General features: G+C 35.7%; 2 protein-coding genes and 1 long non-coding RNA gene across 3 annotated transcripts; 1 reads left to right on the top strand and 2 right to left on the bottom strand.

Annotated features, from left to right (window-relative positions):
- Positions 1 to 4,420: 4,420 nt before the first annotated feature.
- On the top strand, positions 4,421 to 8,702 carry LOC130746656 (LOB domain-containing protein 19-like). Its single transcript, XM_057599352.1, has 2 exons — positions 4,421 to 4,871; positions 8,156 to 8,702. The coding sequence occupies exons 1-2, from the start codon at positions 4,578 to 4,580 to the stop codon at positions 8,498 to 8,500; spliced, it is 639 nt and encodes a 212-aa protein (XP_057455335.1). The 5' UTR covers positions 4,421 to 4,577; the 3' UTR covers positions 8,501 to 8,702.
- On the bottom strand, positions 7,926 to 11,416 carry LOC130746657 (uncharacterized). Its single transcript, XR_009022168.1, has 3 exons — positions 10,073 to 11,416; positions 8,714 to 8,873; positions 7,926 to 8,597 (listed from the first exon to the last, which is right to left on the bottom strand). It is a non-coding gene; the product is annotated as an uncharacterized LOC130746657 (long non-coding RNA).
- A 238-nt stretch (positions 11,417 to 11,654) lies between these two features.
- Positions 11,655 to 14,089, bottom strand: LOC130746655 (uncharacterized). The gene has a single exon (XM_057599351.1). The coding sequence runs from the start codon at positions 13,906 to 13,908 to the stop codon at positions 12,031 to 12,033; it is 1,878 nt and encodes a 625-aa protein (XP_057455334.1). The 5' UTR covers positions 13,909 to 14,089; the 3' UTR covers positions 11,655 to 12,030.
- Between the last annotated feature and the right edge of the window lie 906 nt (positions 14,090 to 14,995).

The raw sequence follows: 14,995 nt of genomic DNA on the forward strand, positions 1-14,995 counted from the left end.
TATTATATTTTTTTTGAATTCATTATTATTATTATTATTATTATTATTATTATAGGAAAGTGGTTAAAGCTTTATAGTGTATATAATAACTATTAATATATAATCCCGTCAAAAAAATAATTAATATATAATAGTAATTATACTTTATTTTAGGTACTTAATGATAATATTAGTTGCACAACATAAACATAATAATAATAATTAATTAATTATTTAATGGTTTTGTAGCTTCTTTTTTTATATTTTTAAATTTTAATTAATAACATTAATAATAATAATAATAATAATTTTATTATTATATTTACTATGGGAAAGTGGTTAAAGCTTGCTAGTGTATTTAATGACTATTAATATATAATAATACTTTCTTTTAGGTACATAATAATAATGACAATATTAATTGCACTACGTAAAAATAATAATTAAAATTTAGCGGATTTGATAGCTTCCTCTTGATACTTTTAATAATATTAATAATAAAAATTAGTATTATAATTATAATAATTATTATTATTATGAAAATGTGGTTAAAGCTTGCTAGTATATATTTTTTGATTTAACCATAAGTATTCTCTATTGAGTGGGTGTTTGATTAGGAAAAAAATAATGCATGAAATTATAAGTTCTTTAATGGAAGTCCTGGCACGAGTGGCTATTAATAATAATAATATATAATATATTATTTTTATTTTTATTTTTATTTTATTGCTTGCTATAGTTTATATAAGTTTTAAAGAAACTTGACTTATCTTGAACAACATTTTTTTTACACCGTTGAACAACATTGCTAGTTCTAGAATTGTAAGGTTAAACATATTAAAAAATTAATTTTCCTGGTGAAGACTAGCCTTAAAAGGAGTAGCTAGTGATATTGTCGTGGTTTCAACCTCCACAATCGCATTTCATTTTTTTCGTCAAAATTTCAGGTTTTTTCATGACTATTTCTAAGACTCTTTTATTATTTTTTATGTATCCGATTAACAAAGAATTATGTTTAATAATCAATGAAGGGCTTTGCCGTCTAATTTTTTATTCATTTACATTTACTTAACTTTCATCTCATTTTCACCAATTTTACATTTTTCTATACATTTCACATCACATCATTTATCTTTTCAGCTTCAAGGTCTACTTCTAGGCTTTGTTTGGTTGGGGTGAAGGGAAAGGAAAATAAAAGAAAACACGGAAATGTCGATTTTCGTATTTTCTTTCCTTTTCCTTTCCCCTCCCTCCAACCAAACATAGTCCTACTATTTTTAATCCAGCCCACCACAAGAGATGAATCACAGTCAAGAATGATGATTTTTGATTTTTTTTTTATCCTGAACTCATGATAAAACAAGAGCATGATAAATGGTTGCCGCTTCGGCTGCAAACGCCCAACCCTCCAAATTGGCTTTGAAAAACATCTAATAACCTCCCCTTTATAATTACTTATCAGCACACTATTTTACTTTGACCAGAGTTTCCCAAACAGGCCCATTAGTATTAAACTTCAGGAAATTCTGGGTAGGGGAGAAACACTCACCCATACTTCTTTAAGCAATTAGTTTGGGCAGCTTTATATCTTCTAAATTATGCAGGAACTGTAATACAAAATAGTTCGAATCAGGTTTTCCTACCTTGAACTACACTATCAGCCCAATATTTATTATTAGCTTAAATATAATTGTCTTAATTTGTAACCCCACATATTAGGTTATTAAAAATAACCCAACACCTTAGACTCTAACTCCACCTCCCAATAGAGGTAATGGTTCCACCACACTCCATTGTCCTTAAAAAATGCTATAAGCAAACAATTGTCTAAAACCTTAATCTTCCTGAATTTCCAAAATAATTTTGACACATTTAACTCATTTAAGACTTTAATTAAATCGCTATAAGAAAAACATTGTTTTTGGTGTCGGACTATTGTCAAGGTTAAGTAAACAAAAGTCATCACTTACGCTAATTTTAGCGTCAATGTTGAAGTTGTTGTATGGTGTGAACCTAATTTATAGTGTTGGTCCTGGCGTCCTGCTATCGATGCTACAATTTAGCGACAACTTAGGAAACTCTAAGCTGACGTAACTCACCTGGGATGTCGGCTGATGAAAAACTCATAAAATTTATCGTCACCCGTATAAGTCGACCCATCCCTGAATTCTGCAGATTCTTGGCTTTGGTTAGCCAACCCGGAAGGTAAATACTCAGTGCAATCAGCTTACATAAGCTTGCAAGATCATGGTCCAGATTTAATTGAAGATACATTCAAGTATTTATGGAGTGTTACAGTCCCTTCAAATGTGCTGGCTTTCAGTTGGAAAGTCTTTCATGATAGAATTCAGTCAAGAGTAAATCTCAGCAAACGGCATGCCCTTCCCCCACCTGCGGATGTTCGATGTCCCATGTGTTTGCTACAGGAAGAAACCTCAATGCACCTCCTCTTTTCTTGTCCAGCAGCTTGAAATATATGGATGGCCTGTTATAACTGGTTCGGTTTTTCCACTGTGCTTCCTAACAACGGTAAGGAACACTTTCTGCAACATGTTCAACCGTGGTGGGCGAAATCACAAAAGCAGGGAGCTTGGGCAGTGTGGCTAGCTATCATTTGGGCCATTTGGAACTCTTGGAATAACTATATCTTCAATAATGTTCCGTTGAATATTGATAAGGTTATAGATGAGATCCAATTCAAATCATGGAGCTGGCTTAGAGGTAAAGTAAAGGGCTTTAATTATTCTATTTATGAGTGGCAAGCTCAGCCGTGTATTGTAATTGCATCTCTGTGAGGGTATCATCTTGTCTGGACTTAATCAGATAAGTTTTCCTTGTGTTTTGCAACTGCTACTCTCGTGGACCACCTTGGTACTTTATTTTGCTAGTTCAGAATTGGCAGAGTGGATTGTAGGATGTGTGTTAGGGGCTGCCAAAGTGCACACACTGGTACCCTCTATTTTATGGCAGCTTTCTAATTTTCTATTTTGATTTTGCATGTTGTCTTTTTAAGAGCTGTGTGTAAGTAGTATACTGCAAATTAGCAATCTGCTAACTGATTCCTTATAATTGGTTGAAGTACCCATTGTACTTCATTATTTATACCATTTTTGCTTACCTAAAAAAAATTAGTCCTAATTCAGTCAACGTTAAAATTAATTATCAATGAAAAGTTCATGAGTTACACTTATTTGCTCACAGTTTACATAACCTCGATCAAATTGGTCACCCTCCTATAGGCCAAATAATGTCCTAACTTGAAGTTACTATGCTCTGTATCTGCAAGTTAGGGGTACTACTTAACTTGACACTAAATTCTAATTACTTTAATAATTTGTAGTGAATTAAGCCTAATGTAATCTCATGCACATAAGCTCCCCCCAACTCATTGCAACCCCACTATATACGTTTGTCACCTTCAAAACCAGGCCAGTCCAAAAAGTAAAAAGAAGAATGGCGCGCAGAAGGAAATTTAATCTCGTACTGCATGGAGATTGGAGAATCAGGGCATGATATGAACCAGGAGGAGGTTCTGTACGAGGTGAAAGAAAGCATGACTTTATCAACAGAAACACAGTGCACCAACAGTGTTCCACTTCATTGGTGTCATCTCTTCCTTCCACTTATCTTCTCTTTTCTGTCATTTTGAGGAACAGCAAAGTAAAAGCAGAGTTGACAGCTGATGAGAATTAACAACAAAAACATTAACTTATGATGATAGATATATATGACATATATCATGAATAGTAGAATATATATGTTTGTCCCACGTGCTTTGCTCTGGCACGTGCCTCTCCTCTCCCAGTGCGGCGGTTGGAAGAAGAAGCTAATAGCTCATGCTGTCACCTACAATCACTGTCTTTGCTTCACGCAATCCCTCTTCTTCTTTCCCTTTATTAATATTCCCTTCGCTTCTCACCATTTACTTACTTAATTGCGTGGCTTTAAAGTTTCAATCTTTCAACAAAATTCAGCCCCCCTCACACAAATTAAACTAACAACAAAACATTGCACCCGAAAATATTGTCTTGTATTATCAAAGTATTTAATTTACTAGTTTTGTCAAGAATCTAACATCACATTGAGTTAATATATCTCTTTCAACAAATCTTTTCTCATATACATCACTCAAGGATTAAATTTTCAATTAAACATTTAAGGAGTTTAACTATCTACTAACTGTGGTTGATCAGCGTATAGTGGTTTAACATTTTATCCCTAAATAATAGTTTAAGATTCAATTGTTAACCCTTATATATGAATTTATTTATTTTTGGCAGACCTCCTACTTCTTAGTCCCTTGACTTTGAAACGAAAAATTAATCTCAGTACTGATATGAGATACATTAGCTAAGAAAAAAAATTATGAACTATAAGCCAAATTAAAATTGAACCAACTAACTATATAGCAAAGGTGAGTGACCCACCACCAAAAGCAGACACTTATTCTTTCCATATCAAAATCTAAGCTCACAAGCTACAAACAAACCTTTCATCATCTTTTATTTGTCTCTCTTTCTTTCTGACCCACAAGAGAATTTGATTGAACCCTGAACAAGATCAGAAAGATTTTGCTGCAGATTAGTAGTACTGTGAATATGGATTGTGGAAGTAGTGTTGAGCGAGGTGGGCCTTGTGGTGCGTGCAAGTTTCTTCGGAGAAAGTGTGTGAAGGGATGCATATTTGCACCTTACTTTGACTCCGAGCAAGGAACGGCTCATTTTGCGGCGGTTCACAAGGTGTTTGGTGCTAGCAATGCCTCTAAGTTACTCATGAAGATCCCTGCTCACAAGCGTCTTGATGCTGTTGTTACTCTCTGCTATGAGGCACTTGCTAGGGTTAGAGACCCAGTTTATGGCTGTGTTGGCCACATCTTTTTTCTTCAACAACAGGTATATATCTTCCCAGTTTTCAACTTTCCTTTCAATTCCTTCTTTGTGTTTGCTATATATGAGTAACAATGTAGCATGTGTAGAAAGCAAATCAAACCAAAGGGTTTAAGTTTGTTTGTGAATTTTGGTATTAAGATGTGTGTTTTCTTATTGATGACTAATACAAATGGAGAACTAAACATTCACTAATTTGTTTAACTTCCTTAGGAGGTTGCATTTTTTAGAAGACACCATAGTACAATACATGTTAGAAAAGTGAGATTATCCCCCATCAAACTATCTTTGTTGTTCTTTCTTTGTATAAATCATTCTATATTTATTTTGTAATTACTTGTAACTTTTTAATTATCCACCTTGAAATATAATTAGTATCATATAGTATACAAAAAATCTGTAGTTTAATTTAGTAATTGATAAGCTAGCTGGATCCCGTAAGAATCATGATACAAGTTCAAAAATCGGATGATTCATTTGTTAGGATGAATTGTTAGAATTTTCTGGACATGTTTACATCAGACATCAAAGACAGACTTATTATTTGTCGAATCCAGAATTCAAAAGTAAGTGTAGGTCAATCAACTATTTAATACTTCATGAGGCGGTTTATGTTTGGATTTTTTTGTCAAATTGGTCTAATAATATGAGAAAAGGAGGAAAGATAAAGATTAGTCATCATCATCATCATGTTAATCAAACACGGCTAGCTAGTGATCGTGCTAACATGCGCTAGGGTGTGAAGTCCTGCACTTGAACTCTTGAGTGTAGTCGCTTCTTGACAAGTATCACTGTTTACCATTCCTCGTAGGTCAAGATCTTATCATTTAGGATATTATTAGTATGTACAATGTACTGTTTCCTTTCACACGTTTTCTTGCTTTGGCTATGTTTTCTATAACTCATATAGGGCTCCCCTATAAGAGTAGGTAGGTTTTTGCAATTTCAAGGTCTAAAGTCCAAATATGTATAATCAAGTAAACTATACTATAACATAAGGGATACAAAACCTACTCAAAAGGTTAATTGGATTTAGCACAAAAATTTGGGAACCTGAAATCAATGTAGCAAGTGTGAAAATTATGTTTCTCAATAAAATAAACTTTGTGAAAATCATGTTAAGTATCAATATTTTAAGAAGGACGGAATGGTGGTGGCAGCCGCCAACTGGTGTGGCTGACTGCGGAGGCTTGCCTGAGTTAGCAAGCAACGCAGTTAGCAGCTCGAGAAATATTCAAATGATTTTGGTATTGACTTTCAGCCTATTATTACCCATTATTTACGGTACACATTTGTATGTTAGCAAATTAAATAGTGATCAATATTCATAATCTATTATTTTAACTACCTAAAGATAATGTAAATACTCCTCTTGAATAATTTTCCAGCATCCTCTTAATATTTAATCTGTCAGTAAATTGTAGTCTGACCTTGGAAATTACATATTGGGTCTTTCAAAATTGTTAACTATATATCTACTTTTGTAATTCAACAATGTTGGAGTCAATATTAACTTTTTTTAATACAAGCGCTTTGTACTTATCATTTTGTGTTTAAGATATTATTGCCGACTACTAGTGGTTGATCAAATCAGAAATGGATTGAAAAATTTTTTTGGTACAAAGAAGTGGATTGAAATAATATAAGGGTGAGAATACATGTTCAAGCCGCAGAAAAATTATTAATTGAGATGAGTAACTACAATTTTCTGAAAGTACGAAGATATTCATTAAAGATTAAAAAATTAAGAAATGGATAGTTGCCATTTTAGAGAATGTTTATCGGAGGATTTTGGAGGAAATGGAGGTAAAATGATAGATTTCCATAAATATAATCTCCTAATATTTGATTTATTTTTTAAATATATTTTTATAAATATTAAATAATTATCTTAATTAATCATAAGATATTTATTCCTCCCTTTGATTTTCTTTCAAAAGCCTTCATATATAAATGTATTCTTTTTTGAATGGTATATAAATGTATTCTTAAAAGGGCTTTACCTAGTTATTACTTTTCTATTAGGAACTTAGTTTCAAATATGTATTGTATATGTAAAGACTCCTAGTCCCATGAACAATAAGAAAAATGAAAATACCATTACACTTTATAAATAATTTTACATGTCTAAAAAATGCTCTCACTGAATTTATATTTTTTATGAAAAAAAAAACTGTTTTACAATACACACGCACATACATGATGGTCAAACACTCAAAGTTAGGTTTCTTTTATTTCGTCTTGTTCGGATACAGACTTAAAGTGGTTAATTAATTTATGACATGAAGTAGCTTGGAAGAACCTACCAATTTCTAGTGTTGCTTTGAGTGATCTATGAACTATTGTAAATTTGTAACTAGTAAGGTTATTATTGATACACATACTACAAAGTTTTGCATAATCTTATCCGGTATATAAAAGCAACAACCTTTCCCTTGTCTTTAAGTAATGCATTAAGAATTCTAAATTCTAAGATGCAATAATTGGGAGCAGAGCATTTGATTCTTGTGATTATTAACCACAGAGAAAGTAGTAATTTAATACTTGCACGCAGTACTCTGACACACTATCATGTTTTTTCCAGTTTCGTGGCAATTATTGGGCAGATTTACACTAACAGATTCCTTAACTTTAATTAGGTAGAATTCCATCTTGTGAGTGATTACTTACCAACTATACCAATTAAGTACTCACTTCTAGATTCTCTTCCCTGAATGGAGAAGTTGTTTTGATAAGTTTGATTATGTCTTCTCTGCTGGAATTATATGTAACAGCCATATAAAGTATTCAAGTTTATCCTTTAATGCCTAATTAAGAATATTCTTTACATGTATGTGGATAATTTGGAGCATTCCAAAATGTATTAAACTCTCGTGCACATGACATGATGCATGTAAGTGGGCATAATCCATATCTATCTCTGACATTTCTTTACTATTAGCTTGTTTTATGACTGGGCAAAAGCTAGTTTGCTGTATTGACTTGGCTACAAAATTATATAGTTATTAGGTGTTAATAACAGTTGCGGTCAAGCTAATATACTTACACACGTATAATAAATTATGGTGTTCATCAACGGTAGTAGTGACTTACTTTACCTTTTAAGCGAATCTCTTTGGAAGAACAAAATCCTAAATGCACGATCAGCACTTGCGGTGTGTAGCCGATTTCTGTCAAATGAATTGAACAAACAACTATAGAGAGATGACAAACTTCACAACCAAACTCTTTTTATATGTATAACCTATTAGAACACAATGATTTGTTTGCTCTGAATTTGTGTGGCGCAGGTCATGAACTTGCAGGCAGAGTTAACCTATGTTCAAGCACGTCTGGCAACAATGCAGCCCCTCCCAATCCCAGTAGCTCCTTCTCTTCAAAACCCTCAATCCTCTTCGCCAACAAGCTTTCATTCCTCCTCAGATCACTTGGCAACAAATGTTGACTTGCAAAGTGCCTCTAACATGTATATGCACTTTGACCCTCTACAGCCACATTCAACATCATTAGAGTTGAGCAACTTTTTCAACACATCAGATCAACAACTTGAGGATGGGGAGCTCCAAGCTTTGGCTCGAGAATTTGTGTCTAGGTACTTGCCTGGAGTAAGATTCCAGCCATCTGATTCTCACTAAGGTTTTTTCCAATTTGCTTTCATCTAATTCTAGCATTCCAATGCCAATGCTTGTTCTTCTTCTTCTTCTTTTGTCTAATTTGCTTCATTTGCTTAGCCTGTAATGGTACCTCGGCTAAGAAATTTCCAACTTTTGGTAATCAAAGTAGTTGTAATACAATAGTAGTATTCACTATGCAATGTTGTATCAGGTTTAAATACTAGTATTAGGTACCTTGGATTCTGAAACATCCAAATGTCAAAATATGCTGCTTAAAATGCCATGCATCTTCAAACTATCAGCAATTGACATATACTGAGAGCTTTCTTAGCCATGTGACTGCGAAAGGCTATTTTTGCTGCTGTAAATGTTCCAATTCAAATGTCGTGAAAACCTGTCGAGGAACATAAAATTCAAATTCAAAATTGATTATTTATGGAACATGTTCAAAAAACAAGGGAATTTTAAGGGATTACTAAATGTACATGTCTAGCAATGCATAAGCATGAGTTGTGATTTCTGACTAGGCTAAAAATGAAATCATGTCTTTGGATTACAACCATTGCCTTGTGGAGAAAGCAAGGGCCATGGAGTGGATTATAAAAGCAACAACATCAAGTTCTTTGTGTTCATGTGATCATCTTGGAAGCGCAGATTGTTTAAAATACGAGCTCAATCTACAGCATTTGATTATTGTCAATAGTTCAGATAGTAGCTAAATGAAGCACACTCGTCAATCCACAAGCTAGGCAATAACTATAGAACAAATAAATTAATTATCTATTGAACAATCAACGTTACGAGAGCATCTTAATGACCCACGCAGCGATAAAATATTCAATTAATGACATACGGAAGCAACAGTACAAGTTTCCATAAAACTTTCTGATCATGTCTGCTGTTATAACATCCAGTTCATCACAAACTTCTACACAATCAGAACTTTGTTATAGGAGTATTACGTTATGTCCATCACAAATTTCTGGACCGCTGCAATAAATGTTTGTCAACAAAGCATGACCAAATAAACCACTAAAGACCAACAATGTCAACACCAGGACCCATAAAAGTGTAACACAGATGAAAATCCAAAATATATCCACAAAATCAGAGTTCTTTTCCCCTGAACTGCACCAGAATACAGTCCTTATTATAAACTGAGGCAAAAGAACTACAAATCCTCATCATCAGCTGTTCTGCTTATGAGAATATTACAGACCAACTTCATAAATATCATCAATGAATTAACCCAAAAAAAATAGAATTTGATAACATTCAGAGTAAAACAATCACCCAGAGGGAGAAATGTAAAATGAGTAAATAACTAGAATACTCTAAATCAATGTATGACACCAGTGAGGATTGTTTTTTAAAGTATACAGTACTGCATATCATAAACTGTATCTCAAAATATTTTGGACAAAAAAACAATTACAAAATTGTAACATATGCATTCAACAAAACAAGGGATATAAGACACTACTAAATAATTCTCTCTCCATATAAGAAATTCCAATTTCACATTTGATCCGCTGCAGTGTTGTCAAATAGCAGTTATCGTGGGTGCGGCGCTATAGCGCTCTAAGGGCTCACCGCTATCAGCTATTTTCCACTCTGAGGGCGTGACAAAGCGGATTTTTGGCTTTCCACTATTTTCTGCGATTAACAGCACTGATCCGCTGCAAATGGGACTCAGAGATAGAAAGTGGTCACATAACTGTGATCCGAGTTGTCCGGCCTTTATAGCTTTACAATTACAATCTTCACTAAAAAAGCATGCAAAGCAGAGAATAAAAGAAAATTCTGAAGCCTGGCAAAGCAGAACAACAAAACAGCTAAGGGCTAGAGATGTACAATCCCCTGATCTCAGAGCTATAACTACAACAAAGAGAAATTAACCAACTTTGATCTTAGGATTTAAGTCCTTTCATTCTGGTCAAAGCTGAGTGCATGCTGTATGATGTGATGTGTGTTCAAAACAGCAAGCCCACAATCTATTTATGAACATATCTAATTTAAGACTATAACATGATCTACTTGATCCTTGCAGAATCTGACAACTTTCTCCAGATGAGTTGCCTTCAGAGCAAGGCGCGTGTAAATTATAATTAGGCACTAAAAATGCTAATACAAACACTAGCAATAGCCAATAACACAAAAAAGGAAAGGTGATGTTTATCTAAAATGAATGCACATAACAAATGCCATTTAAGGATGTAGAAGTTAATGGGCAGCACGAGATAGACAAATTAAGCTAGAACGATCATCTAATATATAATTTTGAGCTGAGGGATTGTAACCTCAGTTCACAAGATGTGCAAGGAACCTGAAAGTCTGAACTTTAAGTTCGCACATTCTGTTTTTGGGGCCCAAACTAAAAGTAGACACGGCTAGAGGACACTCATAAGGAGTATTATATGTATGTCTTTCAGAAAATGAGATGAACAGGACAAGTAATTAGACAGTGACACAAGAATTCGTTTGACCATGAAAATAGTTGATTCCATATCTTCCCTTCCCCCAGAAGATACCCCCACATCCATTGGCCTCCAACACAAGCTGGCTGTGCACTAAGCCCTTTGACTAGTCTGGAAGGCTAAGATACCACCCATTCATACCTTGGTAACAAAAGAAATGAGACGTGACGCGATGGGAAGTCGGGATTGCGCACGATCGAAACCCTAGGTATTTCCCTTTACCCAATAAAGAACAACAATAATTATTGCCAACCAATGAGACCAACAAAATTGCCAATTTCATGCTTGTGATGAATGAACAGATTTGGATATTATTTAGTAGCCAATCAGGCATCAAGCATAAATGCAACAGACACAGTTAAGAGATTTCCTATAGAAGCCACAATACAAAATTCAGAGGTTACAAGAATCCTTAGGCATCATATTTCAGAAGTTCCAAAAAGGGAGAGATCGAATGTATATGTACCTGATGGCATTTGTTGTATAGCTACTGAAATCCCGCAATCTTCAATTCGGTATAAAAGCAATTGCCAAAACAAAGTGGCAAGATGAATTCAAAACTGGGGCTGAGCCATTGATGATATATTGGGTAGTCTCACCCCCTGCGGCTTGGCTGTTGGCAATCTTCACATAGAACCAAAAGCCGAATGAATTGAGTAAATATATAAAGAAAATGGTTACGCGTCATAAAGAGCGAGTTCAGAGACACCACAATTCAATATTACAATAAATCACCACTGGCTCCTCATAATACATACACAAATGTCTTAGCTCAAAAATAGATCACCAAAAACACTAATGTGCATTATAAGAAGGACCTAGAAAAAAAATCTTAAGGCCAAGAACAAGTTTAACAAATATAGTCATACTCATAACAAAGTTATGTGCAAGAAGCATAACTGGTCAATACTTTACAGAACCACACTCAATAAATACACCTATAACGCAAGTGAGCGGCTCCAATCTTCAGTATACATAAATGTACAATCCCACTTCTTTTTGTTGAAAGGGGTAAATACGCACAGCAGAATCTGATCTCTAAGTTAGAGTGGATTAACTTTGATGTTCATGGGATTATAAAATCTCTCCATGACGGAATCCACTATTCTCACAATCTGCAACACCAGTATCCAAAGCACAAGGAGAATCATACCATTTAGGATTGTCTTGGTAGAAACTATCAACCTGTATACAGCCAAGACCTTCATCTGATACTATAGCCTCGTCATGCCTGATGGGCTTGGTTAGTTTAGTATCCTCACCACAATCAAGGATGCTTTTCTCATCAAACTCACTGCATTTCAACCACTTTTCAGGCTTGCAAGTTTCACTCATCAGCTCCTTCTGATCTCTGCACTCTGATGTCATATGGTCTCCCCAAGAAACCACTTCACCTAAAGTGCGGCCGAAACTATCTTCATCGTCCTCAATCAGCTCTGTGTCCTTGCCATCCCCATAAATCCTGTCATGATGATTGCTCCAGTTTGCCAGATCATTATCCCCAACCAAGACATCATCTGACTTATCCGTAAGCAACTCAATCGGTTTCGAACCAACTTCCCCTATATTTCTAATTTTATTCACAATGTCAAACAATTCCCTTGATACCGAACCCATGAACTCCTGCGGAATCTTGGAAAGCTTCCCTTCCAACATCCCAACTTCAGCTTTCAATTCCTGCACTTGCTGCAAAATCGAGAACTGCAAATCCCCTTCATCCTTCCCCATCAACCCAAACCCTTCATTATCCATCTCCTCACTCACCCCATACACCACATTTTCCTGATCCGTCATATAGCTTCCCTTGTGCCCCACAACCCGGTGCATAATCCTAGCATTCCCATCCAACGGCCCCGGCTCATGCCCCGAATGCACAGCATACAGCTTGAAAACCGCCATCCCCTCCTCCTGATACACAAAACTCTTATCCTTCTCATTATAATTCGCAATCGGCACAATAGCCCTAATCCGAAACCCGCACCCGCATCTCTTCGAAGCATAAGGCTCCCTCTTCAAAACCTTTGATTTCTTAGCAGCAGGCTGCCCCGCCCTATGGCAAGCATAATCCTTAACCTCAGCCATAAACGGCTTATACCGAATATACTTCTGCCTAATGCAGAGCACAACCTTATGCTTCGCCGCCAACTGCTGCAACCTACAAGGAACCTCCTTAGCAGGCACATCAAACGACTCAGTATACTCAAACCTACGCCGCTTATTCTGCGCAGCCGCGGCAGCAGCCGAATTCGACCCGGAAGCCGCGGCGTTGCATACCGGACACGCGGCGACACAAACCCTAATGTAACTCTCAGGGATCCCATAGAATTTAGCACCAACAGTCCAAACCTGCTTAATCCTCTCCACAGTCTCCCTAAGACCGAGATGCTTCAAATCGGTGTCGCTGTGGAAGCTCATGACGATGTCCTGCCACTGGTTAACATGTGAGACGAATTGATTGGTGTTGTTCTTGAAGCAGAGGAAGTGGTTACCGTTCTGATCAACGCGTGCTTCGAGCTTGTCCTGGATGCGCTTCCACGCGGTGAGGTAAGCGGTTTCCTCGTTGCGATCCTTCCAGACGTTGCGCCATGATTTGAGAACCGGGCGCGGCGTGGCGGCGCGGATCTCGGAGGGGGTGGCGAGGCGGCGCTCGAGGAGGCAGGTGATCATGAGCGCGTGAGAGTCAGGGTTGAAGGTGTAGAATTGGGTGGAGATGTGGGGGTCAGGGCTGATGAAGAAGGGTTTCGCCGCGGCGGCGGTGGTTGGTGGTGAGTCGGCGGCGGAGGAGTGACTCGGTGGTGAATCGGAGGAGGAAGAAGGGAAGAGGACGATTTCCGGGAGGGAGAAGGAGGTGGTATCTGATGTGGTGGGGAGGATGTGATGTGGTGGGTCCGGCGCAACAGGAACCGTCAGATCTGGGAGGAAGAGATCTTCGTCTTGTTCTAATTTGCTCATGTTTTTTTTGAAGAACAAGAAGAAGAGAGTGAGAAGTTTGGGGTGGTTTATTATCTATCTATGTGATGTGGTGTGGTGTTTGCTGCAGTGAAACTGAAAGGCTTTTTGTGTGTGTCATGTCATGTCATGTCACTCTCTCTTCTTCTCAACCTCTATTCTTTGTTTTTCCTCTCTTGTCTCCTCTCCCTTTCTCACCTCTCTTTATATATAAGTACAAAATTTAGAGTTTCATTTATTATGCATTCCAGGTTTCAAGATTTTAATTTCCATTTTTTAAATTACTAATTACTACACAATTCATTCAATTATTAACAATTAAGGAAAAAACTTACATAATTATTAAGACTTAATGGTTAAGTTTTAAAGGAAAAAAATTACTACATAAAAAATAAATAAATTAAGACTTAGGCCCCGTTTGGATAAACAACTTAATTAAGCGCTTATGGTCATAAGCGCTTATTCATAAGCTATTTTTAAAAATTTATTGAAATAAATTAAAAATAAGCTGTGTATAAGCATAAGCTGTTTTTCATAAGCTATCCTGAGTAGCTTATGAAAATAAGCTGAAAATAGCTTATGGCAGACCATAAGCTGTTTGCATAAGTTCTCCCAAACACTGGCATAAGAGCTTATGCTGTCAGATAAGCTCAAATAAGCTCTTCCAAACTGGGCCTTAATGTTTAAGTTTTAAACAATTAGACACATGTTATTATATGATTAGAGAAATTGATGAAATTGATATAAAGAACCTGATCTAAAGTATTATGATTTGGTAATTATAATTATAAAATAAATTAGGAAGTAAACAATGTCATGCGATTTCAGTTTTTACATTGATTATTGTCCTCGAACTTTGATACTAATATTCCCTATATTTGAATTATACCCCGTGTAAAATTGAAGATTTTGGCCTATCGATTTATGTGTTTTTTGAAATTTTTATGTTAGTTAATTCCGTGTATAGGTATAAAACACTAGAATTGAGTGTCTGAATTTATGTTTTTTAAATATCTACATTCTTAGTATCTTATATTTTTTATAATTAAAATATTGATCGATATATCAAATATAATAGTAAATTTTATTG

The sequence above is a fragment of the Lotus japonicus genome, chromosome 3 (genome assembly GCF_012489685.1).
Source record: "Lotus japonicus ecotype B-129 chromosome 3, LjGifu_v1.2".
Taxonomy (NCBI): domain Eukaryota; kingdom Viridiplantae; phylum Streptophyta; class Magnoliopsida; order Fabales; family Fabaceae; genus Lotus; species Lotus japonicus.